Source organism: Mustela putorius, unplaced genomic scaffold, assembly GCF_011764305.1.
Source record: "Mustela putorius furo isolate JIRA1106 unplaced genomic scaffold, ASM1176430v1.1 tig00003845_pilon_pilon_pilon, whole genome shotgun sequence".
In the NCBI taxonomy this organism is placed as follows: domain Eukaryota; kingdom Metazoa; phylum Chordata; class Mammalia; order Carnivora; family Mustelidae; genus Mustela; species Mustela putorius.
The window spans coordinates 79,223,389-79,243,034 of record NW_025421998.1 but is presented as its reverse complement, the minus strand read 5'-3'; the positions used below and the strand labels follow the sequence as shown (position 1 = coordinate 79,243,034).

Here is a 19,646-nt window from a genome sequence, read left to right as displayed (position 1 = left end):
AATGTTTTTTCTGAGAGAGAAAAAAACAGACATAATGGCTATAAGCCATAGTGAATCCATAGCAGAACTGAGATTACGAGGGCAAAATTTTTACCTCCCTGGTTTCTTTAAAGTGATCTTGGTGACAATGCCCCAAAGCAGTTTCTCTGACTGCCTGCTTTGAACCATATGAAATCCTGACTTTAGAAAAGGACTGAACCCTGGGATCAGCTGGGATCATGTGGTCTGTTTCTGTGGCTCCTCAGCTTCCATTGCTGGGATTCCTATAATCAATCAAAAGCAATCATCTCTTTAACTAGAACTCCTTAAACTCTGGTCCGCTCTTCCATCCAGACCCTAGTAATACCTGCTGCCTCCAGGAGTCCTGGGTTCACGTCTGAATACCCTATGGGTCATCACGAGGATGACAACACTGTCTCATATGCAGATGGCTGGAACATGACTGTTAACGTAAGGTGGTTGGGCAGGGGAGCGAGAGATGGGCAGGGAGCAGAAGTAAACAGAGTTCTAGACAATTCACCTTTCTTTTCTAATGGTACGCCAAGTATTCCAGAATGTCCTTTCTCCTCTTCGTATCTTCTCCACATTTCCTCTTCCTCCCTCTACTCTCAAATGTGTCTCTTTCATCTCCCAGAGAGCCCAAGATAAAGATACGGTCAGCCTCCGCCAAAAGGAAACATTCCTCCCACCCCAGTCGAGGGGTGACCAGTTGTGTCTGGGCTGTAGGTCCCCTTTTGGAATGTGCTTTGCTTCTCAGTTTGTGGGAGTTCAGGTCCTCCCCTCATATGACACAGTTCAATCTTCCCTGTTCAGTCAGCCGTTTACTTCAGGGCATTGGAGGAATGATTACTGAAGTTGTGGTTAATAATCAGTGGACGAATTTAGGTGTTTAGGAATTGTGGAGGAACATAGAATCTCCAGAGAAGATTTTCCTTCCCTCATAATCACTTAATCCTTTATATAAGGAAACAAAATTTAAACCTGATACAGTTCATTGGTGTGGGCCTGGAAATTTTACTATGTACATCATCTGTATGTTTCACTTTCATCAAGAGAACTCATCTTAAAGAATGGAAAAGTGGGCCAGAGGAAATAAAAAATATTGAAAATTACTGAGGAAACTTACCACTAGTGCTAGTTAGGAGGGAAAAAAATTATTTGAGTTTTCATAGTGTCTAACAAGATTTGGGGGCATAGCTCCCATTCAGCACTCAGAGAGTAAACCCTTCACAGTGCAATGTCTAGAAGTTATGGAATTTATAACGTAACCAGAATATATAAATGGAGATGCAGCATGAATGAGTGTCAGAATTAGGGACTTGTCGAAGCTTAGAAACAAATGAATGTGTGGAGAAAAATCTGACCTCTAGTGTTTGACCCGGTGGTCTCAACAATAGTAATTGACTAAAATGCCATGCCCTTTCGACTCAAAAAATTCAAAAATAAAAATAAAAATAGGAACACACAGTAAAAAGCATTCCAACTTTTTATCCTAGTCAAAGTATATACTGAATATACACACTTTCTTATGTGAATATTTATGGGCACATTTGCAATGGAGCAAATATTCCCCCATTAAACAAGCCACATCTCTCTGCAAACCTAATACTCTATTGAAGAACAGCTCTTATTTTTTTTCAAATTTAAATTCTTTTAGCCAATACATAGTACATCATCAGTTCTGGATGTAGTGTTCAGTAGTTCATCAGTTCACCCAGTGCTCCTCTTATCAACCATACTCTGTATGAGCAATGAGGCTAATTGGTTCCCATTTATATGTATTTGTAGACAAGTTTAGAGAAAGGTCTTTATGTAGGGTTTTTTTTGGTTTTTTGGGTTTTTTTTAGAACTGAATATATGTACTTAGAAAATACAGGAGAAATATGTGTCCTCTGCTATAAAGCAAACTGAACCACGGATCTTGAATTGGAGAACAGAAGTGCCTATTTCTGACTTTTGTGATTCATCAGGTTGACTCCTTAATTTGGCCTTCTTACTCTATCAGTTAGAGTTATTTTTCACAGAATGTTCACTTGTCCCTAGCACCTTGTTAGGGACATAAAAGGGAGTAAATAATGTCCCCTATAGTCAGAGAGTTTGTAGTCTTACTGAAGATTTAAGATCGACGTGTATTATTAAGATTGTAATTAGTGTAAGTCAGTTTACTCCAGTCTGACTGTATCTTACAAATACCAAGTCAATGATTCTTAAATATTAGTATATATGAAAACTATATAGGGAGCCAACTAAACATGAAGCCTTTTTTTGACCCAACAAGGCAGGGATTCTGTACCTTCACCCAGCACTCCAGATTAGTTGGATGTATTTGGCCCAGTGAGACTCTTGGGTAGGTGTCTGGAAAGACAGGAATTGTCAGGATGGATCTAAAGAAGGCAGCAGATTTGAGATGAGTCTACAAGTCACACTTCAAGGATGGGTGGGATTTAAATATAGAGAAAGGAAGCATATTCTTGGAAGAGGGAAAGGCCGGAAGAAAAGTACACATTTGGGAGCGAACATGGCATAAGAAAGAGATATCCAGAAAATAAGGCTGAGAGAAGCATGTGGAGAGCCACATAAAAGCTGGTTTACACTCCCCTCATGTTGATTGTTTACGCAATTGACTTAACCTGGACAGTCTAACTTCTTTATGAAGGTACTCAGAGTACGTACAGAAGGAATCTTTCTTTTTCTTTATGCTTATGCTTGGACCCAAATTTCACATTATGTTCAATCATAAGGCTCAAGGAACATAAAAAAGCAAACCCTAGAGCTTCAATTTCTAAGCCAACCAATTCATGTGTGTATATAAAAATTCTAGATTTGATGATTTAGTGTTTAGAGTCATATTCATAGTCATTATGGCAGACATATGGCATAGTACAAAAAAAAAAAAAAAGCATTGCCTTAGGAACCAGAAAGATAACAGATAACTTCAAAAATGAATTAACCCCAATCTTGGTCCAAGAGTTTCCATTTTAGAAGTGGGATAGTTCTATGCTATGTACATCTTCTTCCAAAAGTCTCTTAGGACTTGGTGAGTTCCAAATATTTGTTCATAAATGGTTCCCCTGTAAGTTTAATGGACCAGGTACTTAATTTCCGAGTAAATCAGAGGAAATATTACAGAGCATGCTTTGTACAATACAGCACCACTACCGAGAATGGCTCAGGGTTTTGTAATCCAAGGTTCCAATTTAAAGCAGAAATATGTGGCATAGATTGCCACAGCGAAGAAGTGTCCAGTTAAAATGAGAGGGTTAGGAGACAGGACAGAAAGCAGCCCAACAAGATCAGCAACACATTCTCTACCAAGTTTGAAATAAAGAAAGAACCAGAAAGAACTGGGTTTGCATCATTATTATATCATGTAATACCTGGGACATTTTACTTGGCTTCTTTGAATTTTAGTTTCCAAATCTATTGAAGAGAAGTAATTATAACAATACCTATAATACCAATACCTCGTATTGGGTTTTGAAGTTTAAATGTGGTCGTGGCGTGAACTCCCTGGCACATGGTGAATAACTGTGAATGAGTGACTAATGTTTCTAACACTTTTATATTTATAAAGGACATGTTTTAAGTGAGTTAACCCATGATTGTGCATTGGTGTAATTCATTTTAGGTCAAATATGTCAAACATAGCACAGCTGTGACATATTAAGAGAGATTTATGTTTTTCTGTACCAAGAAGAGGTGCACTCTGACAATTGTAGACCTGGTTAACAGTATGCTGTGATTTGAAGGACACCCTAAGATATGTTTCCAAGGGGCCCAAAATCTCCCATTTAGAGTGTCATTCTCTGGTGACCTTGGAGAGGTATGCAGCTCACATCAGCCGTTCATGCTTAGTGTGTAGTAGCCTATCAGGTCTCTGTTCTATGTGACAGAGAAACAGGAGATTGGCTAGACATAAAGGAAAGGGGGCCCATTTTGTAGTAAGGGGCACCCACAGAAGACTGAGCTGGCTAGAGCCTCGGGCCACAATAGAGGGTCCTGCAAGCCTACTCTGGTGAGAGAAGTGCCAGAACAGTGAAAATAGAGCAAAGAAAGGAGGCACCAACAAATGTCAAGAGTTTTCCCTTTAGTCTCTATCTGGTTTGAGTGCCACTGTTCCCTCATTTCTGTTAAATGTCACACAAATGCCTTTTCATTTAGGGTGTCATCTCATAAAGTAAAATCCTCTAAGATAAGAAAGTGAGACTCAAATGGTCTCACCAGGCAGCCTAACGAAATTTAAGAACAGAAGTAATTTCTTTAAAAAAAAAAAAATCATGCAATGAACTGTACAGGGTGTTGAAAGAAAGAACTACTGAAACAGTTTTGAGTAAATCTGTTTATTTAATGTGTGTGTGTGTGTGTGTGTTTTCAGAAAATATTTATTTATTTATTTAAGAGGGAAGGGGCAGAGGGAGAGAGAGAAACTTCAAGCAGACTCCGAGCTGAGTGTGGAGACCAATGCAAGGTTTCATCCCACCACCCTGAGATCATGACCTGAGCCAAAACCAACAGTCTGGCACTTAACTGACCAGGCCACCCAGGTTGTGCACTTACACCCTCATTAGCAAAGTATGAGAGTTCCTGTTGTACCATACCCTCAGCAATATTTCCTTGACAGATTTATTCTTTTTCATTTTAGGCTTTCTGGTGGAGGTGTTGTGGTATCTCTTTGAAGTTTTATATTCCTGAGAAGTAATTACATTCTACACACTTCCATGTGCTTATTGGCCGGCTTAAGATCCTCTTTTGGGAGAGGTCTGTTAAAGGCATTTCCCCACTTCTTTAATCTCATACTCTGTCTTTTTAAGATTGACTTGTAGATATCCCGTAAATATTTGTGACACAGGTCCTTTGTTGGACACATACCTTGTAAATATTGCCTCCTACTCTGTGATGTGTTTTTCATTCTTTAAATGAAGTCATCTGATGGACAGAAATTCTTGATTTAATTGAAGTCCAATGTACCACTGGTTTATATTTTTAGTTAGTGCCCATTGGGTCAAATTTCAGAAATTTTTACCAAAGTTATGAAGATCTTCTTGTACATTTTCATCTCGAAGCCTTAGTGTTTTTGCTTTCATAATTTCCCATCTCAGATTAAAGTTTATGTATAATATGATGTAGGAGGTTATTGCTTCTCTCCCCCCACATTGATATCCCATTACTGCAGTACCGTTTTTTGAGAGGATCATCATTTCTTGCCTGAATTACATGGGCGCCTGCATGTGTAGGTCAGTTTCTATAGTCTCTCTTCTGTTCCATTGGTTTATTTGTCTTCTTTGGGCCAATACCATAATGCCCCAATTAGTGACTTTTTGTAGTAAGTCTTGAAATCTGGTAATGGAAGTCCTGATTTTGTTCTTCAAGGTTGTGTGGACCATTCTTGGTCCTTTGCTCTTCCACATACTTTTTAGGAGCACTTTGTCAACTTACACAAACACACACACACACACCCCTGTTGGGATTAACTGGTATTTTGTTGAATCTGTAGATTAAGTTTGGGGAGAAGCATACCTTAATGATATTAAGTTTTCCTGTTTGTAATCACAGTGTATTAATGTGTTTTTTAATACTTTTTATTATTATTGCTCACTATTCAATACTATTATTTGTAATTACCCTCTCTTTTTTTAAAAAAATATTTTATTTATTTGACAGAGAGAGAGAGAAAGAGATCACAAGTATGCAGAGAGACAGGCAGAGAGAGAGGGGGGAAGCAGGCTCCCTGCTGAGCAGAGAGCCCCATGCGGGGCTCGATTCCAGGACCCTGAGATCATGACCTGAGCTGAAGGCAAAGGCTTAACCCACCGAGCCACCCAGGCACCCCTGCCCTCTCTTTTTTTTTTAACCTAACAAATTCAAGATGTAATGTGCCTTTCTGGTGTGGAGACTTTTCTTTTTGCTTACTCTCCTGATTTTCCTGAGTCACTATCTGTGATATGTCTGTAGAAATTTAGACATTTAGAAGGAAAAGAAAATGCTTTCTCATCTACATTAATAATACAGTGAGTGTTGGTGAAAGAATTATCTTCTTTTATAGGAAAAGAAAGCAGAGTTACATTAGTGTGGAATTAGAAATAAGGTCTAACTGCTAACAATAGATCACATCAAAGTAAGGGTATAAATACCAAGAGAAATTGACTATAAATTATAGAAAGAAATGTGTTCTGTTTATACCTAAGGCTAGGTACTTAGTGGTTGTTTAGTTGAAGTATATTGGGTTATTAATTTATGAAGTAATGAGAAACAAACCAGAGTCTTTAGTGCTGAGCAATATTAAAATACATCGTCCATATCACTGTTAGAATCGTACTCATCTTCACACATGTGCTTACACACAGATACACGCACACCCACACACACATCCACCCCTTAGATGGCCCCAGTGACTCAACTCTGTGCAGATTCCCTGTTGATTATCTAGTCAATATCAACACAATAATATCAACTCAGCCCTGAAAGAGTGGAACAGCAAAGCGCTTATATAAGGCTTTATGATAATTTTTGGTTTTCTATCAAAATAAACTATAGGGTTCAAGAAACACACAGAACTTTGCTTTTAAATAGTAGCTAAACAATTTTCAACTGAATGTGGTACTGAGGAGAAAAATGCTGCTTGACATCAGAAGTAGTATTTATCTTCTGAATGAGTGCAGAGAATTCCTGAATGAGAGAGGTCAGGGGCTCTTCTCTGAGCCAACCTTCATGTAGGTGGTATAGAGGGCTGCCTCAACACATTATGTGAGAAGACCTAGAAGAATCCATCTGTACCAAAACCCTTACCTTTCACACATACATACACTGAAATTCCTACTATTGGAATTGCTATTTCAATTCACACACTGAAAATGCACTTTCTTAGGAAAGGCATTGGAGGCATCCAGTAGAGACTGCCTGAGGCACCACTGAAGTGTAGAGCCCAGAAGTCAGGGGACATCAGAAGGGGCAGAGGGGCCTCACTGTGGGCAAACTCAATGAACCTCACAATTTTCTGCTAGATATGGCCAGTTAATATTCTAGTTAATGTGAACAAATTAAATAGGGAAAGAACAGTTGTATCTTTCAAAAGCTACAGTAGCAATTGGCATGTAATTTCTTGCAAACACTCTTGAGCTTATCTCTCCACAGTAATTGTGACAGTAAAACAATAAAAATCAAGATTTAATTTTAACTCATGTTGATCAGTCTGGGTCAGTAAATGATGATGATGGGCTGGAGAAATATTAATCCACATTGGTTATTTAACATCTGCCTTATTTTGAAGAGAGTACTTTCAAAGTCTCCTACTCAGGATGATGAAAGTCCTTAGTTATATTTTAGTTTATCGCCGGCTTCTCCTTGTAGTTTTCACGGTCTTGGTTTTACTGCCATTGCCAATCATTGTTCGCACCAAGGTAAGTCAACCTGGAGAATAGGCTGGTGGGTTTCCTGATTTATTTAGTTGTTCTTTATTGTTTCTATGTAATTGCCTTGTTCAGAGGTATGTGTGGGGGGTGTCACTTTGAGTTGGAAATCAGGATGGTCATACATTGTGTTTTGTCCTTTTTTCTCCTTTTTAGTGGTTAATGTTGGTTGATTCTCAATATGACTAACTAGAATAATTAAATAATGTATTCAGTCAGAATTGTTCTCTGTCTGGCAACTAGATGAGAGGAAGACCAAAGAAGTACAACCCTTGAGATCTTGTAATTCTGGTTAATCAGTGTCCAAGGAGGATACTGGGTTAGCACAATCCCTTCTCCCAAGCGCATGCAGTAATATGTTACTGGGGGAAGAGCTACAAAAACAATCGGGAGACCCAGCGTCTAGCACAGACTAATTTAGACTAATTTACTTGTCAGCTCCATGGCTTGGTGTGGGCCACCAAGCCTCCTAGAAATATATTTTCCTTATGGGATGAGAAAACATTGAAAGCATGAAGTAATTTTCCTTGGTTAATCAGGAAATTTTAAAAATTATTGCACCGTGTTCTGATCATTTGAGATTTTATTTCATTTTGATATACAGATAAGCATTTTTCTGTTTGCTTTTAAGTGTAGTCAGTTTACTAAGTCCAGAACATGAAACCCAGGACATTTTTAATCCCATGCTAAAATGATTTGAATCAGGAAACATTTAATGAGCACCTTCTTTATGTCAGGCCTGATGTTGGTAAGAGGACCATTAGAGTTAGGCTTTCTGCTTTAGGTTTCAGGTATTCCACTTATAAGCTGAGTGAGTTGGGCAAATTAGTGAACTTCTCTATGGTTCTATTTTCTCATGCGTAAGATTGGGATACTAACAGACTTGCTGTGAGAATTAAATGCATAAGCACTCATCAAACACTCTCTTGGAGCAGTGGCTGGCACACAGAAAGTAGGGCCGCAAGAGTCTCCCTAAATGTGTTGACCCACACCTGGTGCAATTCCCACCACCCCATGATGCCTTTCTGATGCTCTTCTCTAGCAAGTATTAAAGCAAGGTTTTACCAGTCTGAGTTAAAATAGAATCACAGTAATTATGATATGCTGGATCCTCAAAAGTCTGCCCTCAAAAGTCTGCCACTACTCTTGGAACCTCTGACAGAAATTTATGCGAGCTAATGAATAGTCCTTTTTGATTCTACCAAGGTCTCCTCTACCTGCAATGCTGGAGAAGGGACGGGCTTCTGCTGCCCCAGGCCATGGGTTGTCTGCTGCTGAGGCCAACCATCCTGACTGGGGCTGTCCTCACACTGATGTTTCACAATTCCCTGTTGAGGAAAGAAAGGACTCCCCATCCTTTTTGTTGTCAAAGATTGTTCTGAACCCTCAAAGCCTTAAAGAATTTCTAGTGAAAACAATAGGCACAGTCCATTGTTTGGGTTTGGTTGGTGTTGTTTTTCAAACTTTGTGTGATTCATCTTTTCCTCTCCTCCTTTCCCTCCCCCTCCAGCTACTTCTGAAGACTCCTACTGAGTCTCTGGTGGCCACTAGATGACAAATTTGAGTCACAGACACAGGGCTCTAATCTGAACGCTCAACCCAAAACCCCTTCAGAGACTTGTTACTGCACGACGGCCTTCTCTTTCAACCCCCTGTTCCTGTGGGTTCCCTAGACCTGGCTGATTTCTACCATTCTACTATGAGTACATCCTAATTCTTACCTGGAACTCTGCTATATTTTAATATTTCTGGGTTAGTTTCAGCGTAAGTTCTTATTTATAGCAGAGAAAATCAGAAATTAAACTGGTCAGTACAAACCTAGGCTCTAACTGCATATCATCTGTGCTGCTCCTTTGATGCACACTTTAATGTCACTTGCATGACACTTTGATTATGTTCCATAATTTTCAGAGAAAGTTAATATAAATTCTTTGAAAGGAAGAACAACTAAATAAATAAACAGCAGTGGTTTCAGTGCATGATTCATTAATCACAAAGTATATTCTTGCTAAGAAATGCAGTCATTGATTTTTTTCCCCCCAAGATGGTATGAGAAGAGTACATTAGGTCTGTGGAGAAACCAGGGACCTGGCATCAAGTTGCATTTGATGAACTGTGTTGCTCTTTCCTTTTCCTCTAATCAACTCATTTGTTAAAACTCAATCAATGTTAATCTGAGGGGTTTTTTCCTGGTACAATAACATGATTTCATTTTTGGCTACTTCAAATGCATATTTAATCATTCAATCAACTGCTAAATAAACTCAAAGAATACTATTTTAACTCTTGCTTACAATGAAAGCAATTTTTTTTTTTTTCAAAGAATATGGGCCTTTGAAGGGTATGAACTTGAGGTAGAGTCTACTTTGACATGGTTCCAAATCAATCTATTGTAACTTTCAGGTTACTGAACTGGAGAACTCAATGCTTCTAAACACTCAGTAATAGAACAACTAAAGAATTCAAACAAAACAAAAAATCAATTTTGCTTTATAAAAACACAGTAAGTCTACATGATGTAGAATGAACAATGAATTATTGACTTTTTTTTCCCCATTTTTCTACTGATTTTTGAGTTGTTTCTATATAGACTGGCTTTAACCCTTACTTTAATTCCATCTCAGTTCAGAAATGTGACATCAATGATGAGAAACCCTCGGTGGTTTGCAATGTGATATGCAAAGTGAAGGAGAAGGGATTCCCTTTGCAGAGCAAACCCTCAGTTCTAGGCGTTCTGCCAGCTGCTTTATCCAAATCATCTTACTTAACCTTCAGTATAAACCATTAAGACAATCACACATGTTCCATCATTTGCATTTTACATTTGAGAAAATTGATGCTCAAAGATATATGACCCAACAAAGATCACATAGGTGCTGCAGAAACTGGATTTAAACACAGATTCTGTCAGAACTCCAAATTCATGCTTTTTTCTTCTTTTTTTAAATATATTATTTATTTATTTGACAGACAGAGATCTCAAGTAGGCAGAGAGGCAGGCAGAGAGGGAGAGAGGAGGAAGCAGACTCGCTGCTGAGCAGAGAGCCCCACGTGGGGCTCAGTCCCAGAACCCTGAGATCATGACCCGAGCTGAAGGCAGAGGGTTTAAATGAGCCATCCAGGCACCCTCCAGATTCATGCTTCAACAGCAGTGATGTTTTATTCTTTTCTATATCTGTGTTTTTGAAGATTTACCCTCTATTTTGAAGCAGTATATAAAGTGTAGCTTGATAGTCATTATCAACAACTCAGGTATTTCTCTTTGTGAAAAAACTTTAGACAGGTCAAACCACAGATGAGGTGTATCTTAACCATTTCCTCAGTTGACCTCCTGCTATTCAATGTCTTCAAGGCAGAACACTGCAATAATTCTAACCACTGGGGACAGGCCTGTGAGGACTGAAGTAGCAGTCTTACATGTGATTTGCTGAATGTCCCAGCTATACAAGTAGGTCATGTCAGCTTGTCAAGATATGCTGCCCCTTCCCTTCTCAGCTGTGCCCAGATGTTCACCTAGAGCCACAGCATCAGGTTGGCATCTTAATATCTTCTAGTTGGAAGAAATTTTAAGGCTGTGTTTTTCAATGTTTTTATGGAAATTTTATAGCAAAGAAAATGTCAAACAGAAGCTCAAATTTAATTTTATGAATTAGGTATAATTATTAGTCCAATTTTTCAGATTAGAAATAGAGACAGAAAAAAGCAAATAGCTTACTAAAATGTGGCTGTATAGATGTTTCCAATCAACATCTGACTCTAGAGCTGTGATTTCAACCACAACTGAATATCTGTGTCTTTATAGCTTCCACAGTATTATAATAAGTATACTCCTAATACATTGGGATAAATGTCACTTTACTAAAGGAATCCTATTTTTATTATTGCTTTACTCTGAAACATTAGAAATGCTGTCTTTTTAACTGTCACATAAACAAAGAGGTATTCTTAGTCTTTCTCCAATTAGTAGTTAGTGATCAATAAAACAAGCCTATGACATAATTCCTACTTATGTAAATATTTACATGTAATTAATAATTATATTGAATTTTCTCATTTCCTTATCTCAGAGAGGAAATTTATTAAATATTCCCGGATAAAAAATTAAACTTGGCCTAGGGCATGTGCCATAGTTCCAGTGATAGCCTCTGTGCAACTTTGTTCTTTTATTACTATTTCTAATATCTTGTTAATTTTTACTCTGTACTATTTCCTTACTCATTTTTCCAATTCTTGACTTTTCTTTGTATTTATGTTAATAAAACAAAGAGACAAAAAGAAGGCCAGAGTGTTTTTAAGGAGCAATAAGTGGAGAAAATTGAGCAATAATATTTTCTCTGTGTAAGTGTATTTCTTCCAGGTACATCTCACTCTGTCTAGCTTATTTCTAGTTTATCTCTAATTAGAACTCCCCTTTTGTTTTAGATTTTCTTTTATTTATTTATTTATTTGAGAAAGAGAGAGAGAGCACACATGTGAGCATAACTGAGGGGAGAAGGGGAGGAAGAGGGAGAGGGAGAGAAAATCTGAAGCAGACTCTGCCCTGAGAGTAGAGCCCCACACCCAGTCCATCTCATGACCTTGAAATCTTGACCTGAGCCAAAAGTAAGAGTCCCATACTTAACCTGCTTAACTGACTGAGCCACCCAGATGCCTTTTTGAGATAAGGAGAAGGGAAATAGACACACAGATATTGAGCAGCATGCCCTAGTTGATTGGTTGCAAAACCAAAACCAGATTTCAGTTATCTCTCAGATACTTCAGGGTTTCTCTGCACAGTATTTTGCACCAAGAAAGACTTAAAGAGCAAAGAGATTGGGAGAGTCAACATAGCAGAGCATAGTGTGCCAGCACAGCACAGGTTAGGGAGGGAGGAACTACAGCATTAAGGACCAGCTGTATTTCTGCAGCTGTCATATTCTACCTAGGCTTCCTTCATAAAATATTCATCTGCTATACCATGAGTTTCAAAGTTATGATAGAAATTATAATAAATAGGAAATGATATGTAATGAGAGACTTGTGGTGCCATAAATATATAGGAGAAATATTGTGCTTATAAAGAAATGCAGCCTTATAAGTGATAAAGAATGTGCTAGGGCGCCTGGGTGGCTCAGTGGGTTAAGCCGCTGCCTTTGGCTCGGGTCATGATCTCAGGGTCCTGGGATCGAGTTCCGCATCGGGCTCTCTACTCAGCAGGGAGCCTGCTTCCTCCTCTCTCTCTCTCTGCCTGCCTCTCTGCCTACTTGTGATCTCTCTCTGTCAAATAGATAGAATCTTAAAAAAAAAAAAAAGAATGTGCTAGAAGAAGGGAGGTGGTATGTTGGGAAGTTTCATAGAGAAAATGAAAATGAAGGGGAAAGAATTTAAAATGACTACAATTAAAAGAATGGGAAAGGGAGGAATTCCAAGAAAACATAATGAACTTTGAAAGGGATAAGTGAGATAAACATATTAATAGAAATAATTGATATTGTTTTAAATGTTGGTTTAAAATATGGTAGAGATTTAAGATAAGGGGGGAAATACTGTAAACTCCAAGAAAGGAAGCATTTTAGTCACAAAAGAGTATCAGAATGATGGAGGGCAAGAAAAAAGAAAAAATAGAAATCATGCTGATAGTAATGTGGTAGATGAACTAAACCAGGAAATCCAAATTTGATATATATTCCTTCACGAGTATTTTATGAGAACTTGCTAAGCCCAAACTATTGTGCTCAATGAACTGTGGGATTCAAACGTAAGTTTAAGTTAACTGTCTGCTGTCAAGTTGGACAGTTTCTGAAAAGTCAATATACACTGTGGCAAACAATCACAAAATAAGGTTGTCTATAAATAAGTGCCAAATGATTTAAACAAATCATTTGTGTCTAGACATGTAATTAAAAGGTAGATAAATCTCTGGGGATTCATCCATCTCCAGCCCCTCCATGCCCCCAATGACACACAATCCCATTGGCCCACCATCTGCCTCTCCTTCTACTTTCTTTGTCTCAGAGAACCTGCTAGCCTTCAACCCATTCCCAGCCTGAAACCTGTGTGTCCATCTCAGATACTGCAAATCATCAGGCTATGTTGCCTCACCTCGTAAATCCACTCCCAGTTCTCCTTCTTTGTATCTGCTTTCCTTAACGCTGTCCCATCTCTCTTTCCCAGGGACCATTTCAGTCTTTTTTCCCTAAAGTCTCCTGCCAGAGCACTATTTTTAAAATGCCAACCTGGTCCTATTGTACCCCTGGGTCAGACTTCTCCAGTGATTCTTTTTTGCCTATAGGGGGATAATATCTATATAAAACATGTATACTCTGATAGATCTTCAAGATTTTGCCATTTATTTTTCCTAAAAGCCCTCCCCCACGCTCCCAGTACCTGTCTCCCACATTCATGGTTTCCACATTAGCGATATTTCATCATTTGCAGTCCCTGGCTTACTATTGACTATTCATGGCTATTCTTGCCTCTCGGTCTTGGCACATGCCATACCCTTGTCCTGGAATGCTCTCTCTTCTTGCTCTGCCCTTCTTGAGAAAGGCAGTTCCGGCAGTGACACAAACTGAGGATCCTCCTCAATGCCCTCATTGCATCATGGATACCTCAGCCTGCATTATAGTGTGTATTCCATTTTGCTTTCATCATTCCCCACTCCGGACACAAAAGCCTTAAGAACATACTGCCAGTCACACAGGAGATAGTTGATAACTATGCTGAATGAATGAATGATGATTTCCCATGGCAGAAGGAAGGGGGGTAGGGAGCTTAAGCCAGATCTTGGAGGAAAGATAGGATGTGGGAGAAAGAAGATGATGAAAGGAAAGAACTTCAGATAGAGTGACAAGTGTGGCAAAGGGACAGAACAGAAACACTGGTGTAAGAGGAGAGTGTCTCTTTTTTTCCTTCCATGGTACATTTTTATACCTAGCTTGATAACAACAAGGATGTGAATATCCACTATTAGTTTTATAGCAACCATTAGAAATACTAAGTATCATCCCCATCTTACAGATGAACAAACAGAGACTTAATGAAAGAGGTTAAGCAATTTGCCCAATCACACAGTCTATACAGGGAGTAAGAGAATTTAAATGCAAGTCCATCTGAGGGGCGCCTGCATGGCACAGTGAGTTAAACCATTGCCTTCGGCTCAGGTCATGGTCTCAGGGTCCTAGGATCAAGCCCCTCATCGGGCTGTCTGCTCAGCGGGGAGCCTGCTTCCCCCACCACCCTTTGCCTGCCCTCTCTGCCTACTTGTGACTCGCTCTCTGTCAAATAAAAAAATTTTTTTAAATCTTAAAAAAAAAAAATGCAAGTCCATCTGACTCCAAATCCCATTGAGGACACAGCTTCTTTAATGGTATTTGTATCAGATCCTTAAAAGCTTGCTCACAGTTTGCCTTACTCCATTGTTTCTGGGTTTTTGGTTACAAAAGCATAAGTTGAGGTGAAGCCTCCATCTGCTTGGTTGCAGAGTAGCTGTGACCCATGGTGGACAGATAGTAGGAGCAAGCCAGACTTCGGTTGTCTAAGCTGCTGAGATTTTGAGGACTTTTAGCCACAGCGTAGCCTCAGCTGCCCCGATTTCTCTCGCATATTCGGAAAAACTCCTTCAGTGATGCTGTCATGCTACCCCTGGCCTATTTCCCCATCTGGAAGGTGAACAAGACTCTTATCAAGAGTTTTAAATGTTACCTGTGGATTGGCTGCCCCAGATTCACCTGAGCTACTTGATTAAAATCCCCAGCTCTGGAGGTGAAGCCCAAGATCGTGCACACTGAACAGACTCTTCATGATTCTGAAGCAGATAATCCACAGACTGCATTTTGATCACCCTCTAATGTTCTCAGGTTAGAGAACTAGGTGAACTCTGGGGTCATTTCTAGTTCCGCTGTGTGCACAGGGGGTAAAGCACTGTGTGCTAATTAATTGCAGAGATTAAATGGAAAGAAGAAGTTAAATGTTCTCAGGTAATTGGCATAGTGGCTCCACCAGTTGCCTTTCCCTGCTATCCATTTGGGCTAAAAACTAATGAGAAATACTAGTTATTTTTCCTTGACTTTGTAAGTTGAGCTCCTCCTTACTCTTTCTCTTCTGAAAGGAGAATATTTCTAATCATTTTAAGCCTTGCAATTAATATGGGTTGAGTCTTGAGAAATCACTGCAGCAGAAGGGGTAGGTGTATCACAAACTCTGCAAAGCCCTTTACAGGCTCTGTCAAATAATAATAGTGTTTTTCTTGTAGCACCCAAATTTAAAATGCATGATTTTTCTCCTTTCTTAATTGCTCTGCGTTCTCTTTAGAAAATCAATTGCAGTGAGTGAGGTCTGTGATTGGTCTTGCTTTTCTCAAGCTGCGCTGAGAGATCATACCCACATGCGTACTAATTCATCAGCCAAATTACTCCCTAATATCAGTCAGAGTGTCATTAAAAAATGGAGGGAAGGGGTAAAAAAACTATATTTTACAGCCTAATTTTATTTCAATTCCATCTGGAGGTATAATTTAAAAGAGAACCAAGGTGATTTTTAAATATAATCAACCATACTTCCCAAGACAATTTGACAGTCGGAATTTGTGGGGGAGAAGCTATTATCCAAATTGCCTAGTCATAGCTTCATTTGCCTTCCTACCTCTGCAGCAAGTACCCTGACTGCACTTGGTTGAGGTGGTTAAGGCAAGATATGACAGTGTTATTGTTAAATGGGGCCTGGGGAAGTATGAAAGTGTCAACTGTGAGGAAGTAATCGATGCAGGAAAAGTTTTAGCTTCAATTCTTGTTTACTGGCAACAGAGATGAGAGCTCCAGGAAAATTGGGGAGACATTCACCCACTGGGGTGAGATGAGGGTTTAGATATCCAGTACCAGCAAGTAGGAGAGAAAACAGAAAAGAAAACAAGGCAAAGAAAAGAGGTTCCTATGCTGAAGAATTTTATGTTTAGGATAGCAATTAAGACTTTTATATAGGGATCAAGACATATAAATAGAAACAACTAGGAATAACACTGAAAACGTGTGAGAAGAAAACAGTTATTCAACAAATGTTACTGAGTGCTTACTACGGGCCAGGTGTTGCTTTAAGTGCTGGGAATAGAGCAGTAAATAACAAAATATATGCTTTCTTGGCATTTTTGCTTGGATTGAAGGCCAGCTCTACCCCATACTCGCAATGTGATCATCGATCCCTACTTGACCATAGAATTACAATACCCACCTCGATGAATGTTGGTGTAGACTAAAAAGGATAAGTCATGTAGAACACCAAGTATTGTATCTGGTGTGTAGTAGGCATTCATAAATGTTATTTTCCCATCCTTTTACATATTTATAAGTCAGAAAAACAGATTTGTCTACTTACTTGTTAGATTTCTTCACCTTTTAAATAAGTTCTTCTATCTATAAGGTTTATGATTAGCAGTATAGATGAAGTTCAAACAATCAGGACACCTCTCCCCTAACCATTCTCCACTTCAAACACAAAGCAAATCTATGTTTCTGTAGACCAGAATGGGTCAGACAAGCAAACAAGGGCAGTGAAGGTGAGAACATCTGGTTGAAAATTCTCCCACCTCATCCTGGGGACAGTCAGATTCAAAGACCCTCATAAGGGCCAGAGAGTAATTTTCTTGCTATGAAAAAAGAAAAAGCTACAGACAACTGTCTGTGGTAATATTCATCAAGATAGGCACTTTCCAGCCTCTCCATCAGGACCTGACTCAAGCTGATGGATCCAGCTAGATGATTGGATGTGCACTGTCCTAGTAGGACAGGACCTCAGGCTGCCAAGATAAGACATTCCAGACGGGAAGCTAGGGACTTACTGGAGGCAACTGTAAAGCTTCTAGATGAGGAATAAAGAATACAGAAAGAACAAACACAAAAATAAAACAACTACCACTCAATCTCAACATGCAAGAAGATAATTAAGAAAGACTGAGAATAGTGAAACTATGGAAAGAGCCCACATGTCCATCAACAGATGAATAGATAAGAAAGATGCCGTACACACACACACAACACACACAAAACACACATATCCATGCAATTCCATTGCATACAATGGAATACATCTCAGCCATCAAAAAAATGAAATCTTGCTTTTGCAACAACCTGGATGGAACTAGAGGGTATTATGCTAAGTGAAATAAGTCACTCAGAGAAAGACAACTATCATATTTCTCACTCATTTGTGGAATCTAAGAAACAAAACAGAGGATAATAGGGGAAGGGAGGGAAAAACAAAACAAGACAAAATCAGAGAAGGAGACAAACCATAAGAGACTCTTAATCATAGGAAACAAACAGGGTTGCTGCAGGGGAGATGGGTATAGGGATGGTGTAACTGGGTGATGGACATTAAGGAAGACATGTGATTAATGAGCACTGGGTATTATATAAGACTGATGTGGGGTGCCTGGGTGGCTCAGTTGGTTAAGTGTCTGCCTTCTGCTCAGGTCATGATCCCAGAGTCCTGGGATCGAGTTCAGTATCAGACTCCTGGCTGACTGGGGAGTCTGCTTCTGCCTCTGCCTGCCGCTCCCCCTGCTTCTCCTCTCTCTCTGACAAATGAATAAAAACTTAAAAAAACAAAAACTGATGAATCACTGAACTTTACCTCTGAAACTAATAATACACTATATGTTAATTAATTAAATTTAACTCTAAAAAAGAAAGAAAAGTTTAATAATACTAAAAAAGAAAGAAAGACTGAAAATGGAAACAACACAGAGATGAACACAGAGCTTTCACAGAGATGAAAGCACTCCAAAGAGAGTAAAAACAATAAGAGAATCAAGGCACGTTTGAGACACTTGAGCTACAGATTGCAGGATTTGTTGAAAAGCTATAATAATTAAAAGAGTTTAATAATTTTGCAAGAAGTGGTTTTTAAAAAGGTGACCATGATTGAGGGACAAAATAAAGAGCCCAGAAACACATGTGCCTGCATTTGTAAAAAAACAAAAAACAAAAAAACAAAAAAAAACTGGCATGGGAAATATAGAGCAACAGGAATTGTGGGGAGGAGATGGACCATCCAATTTAAAAAGCCAGGGCATTCTGGTTACACATTGAGGAAAAATAAGGTATCAATTTCCTATACAAATAAATCAAGGCCCTATACTTAAAAATTTTTTAATTTTAGAAAAAAACATGGAAGTATATAATACAGGAAGAATTTTTCATACAATGTAGTAAAAACAAACAAAAAAAAAACCAAAGAATTTTAAAATAACTGCAGTAAAATCTTTTCAACCAAAAATAGAATAAAGCAAATTGCAGAGATCAGCCAGAGATTAAGAAAAATATTTGTAAATATTTAACTTATAAAGAAATATTAAAAATCTAAAAATAACCACAAATTCATGAAAAAGAGAAGCAAACAAGCAACAGAAAAATGGTAAGAGGCTATAAATAAGGTAATTGCAGGAGAGAAACAATTGTGTTCAGTGACCATGAAAAAATACTTCAGTGGTATTCAATTTGATACAAATTGAATTAAGAAGAACTTCTCATACCATCAGATTGTCAAATAAACTAGCCCAATATACTAATGGTTGATAAAATGGAACTTTCTCACATTGTTAGTACTGATATAAACAGATACAACCATCTTGATAGCAACTGGCAATACCCACTACAGTTAGACTCCACCTCTTTCATTCAGAATTTCACTACTACTTTTATACTCTAGCTTAGAAAATCTCTTTCCTCTATCTACATAAAGGTAGGTAAAAAGATGTTAATAGCCTAATAATAATGAAAAATTGAAGGGAAAGAGCCTTCAGTAGAAAAATGGACAAATGAATTGTAATACATTCATAAAGGAAATGCCATGTCCATTTAAAATGAATTAACAATAGGTCTACATATATCAACATGAATGTATTTGACATACATAAGTAAAATGATAGAGTAAAAAATCATTCTTGACATGAGTGAAAAAACAAGTTGAAAAATAATATATGCAGTAAACCTTACTTAATTTTAAAACCAAATGTTCTTTATTAATGGTAGAGATGTAGTGAAAAGAAGGGGCCCATGTACCTCAGTGTTTCTAGCAGCAACGTCTACAGTTGCCAAACTGTGGAAGGAGCCAAGATGCTCTTCAACAGATGAGTGAAGAAAGAAGATGTGGTACACATATACAATGGAATATTACTTAGCCATCACAATGAATGAATACCCAACTTTTGCATCAAATGGATGGGACTGGAAGAAATTATGCCAAGTGAAATAAGTCAAGCAGAGA

At 38.4% G+C, this 19,646-nt stretch overlaps 1 protein-coding gene across 2 annotated transcripts in view; it reads left to right on the top strand.

The window, feature by feature from the left end:
• Positions 1-7,233: 7,233 nt before the first annotated feature.
• The window catches only part of SLC13A1 (solute carrier family 13 member 1), a 117,616-nt gene continuing 105,203 nt past the window's right edge, over positions 7,234-19,646 (top strand). The window contains exon 1 of one of the 2 annotated variants that reach the window (XR_006601389.1): positions 7,234-7,397. Coding sequence is in view for 1 of the 2 variants with exons in the window: in XM_004741878.3 (XP_004741935.1) it covers positions 7,296-7,397 (102 nt within the window). In the remaining variant the exon portion in view is untranslated. The remainder of the gene's footprint in view (positions 7,398-19,646) is intronic. The other variant, XM_004741878.3, reaches the window with a different exon arrangement.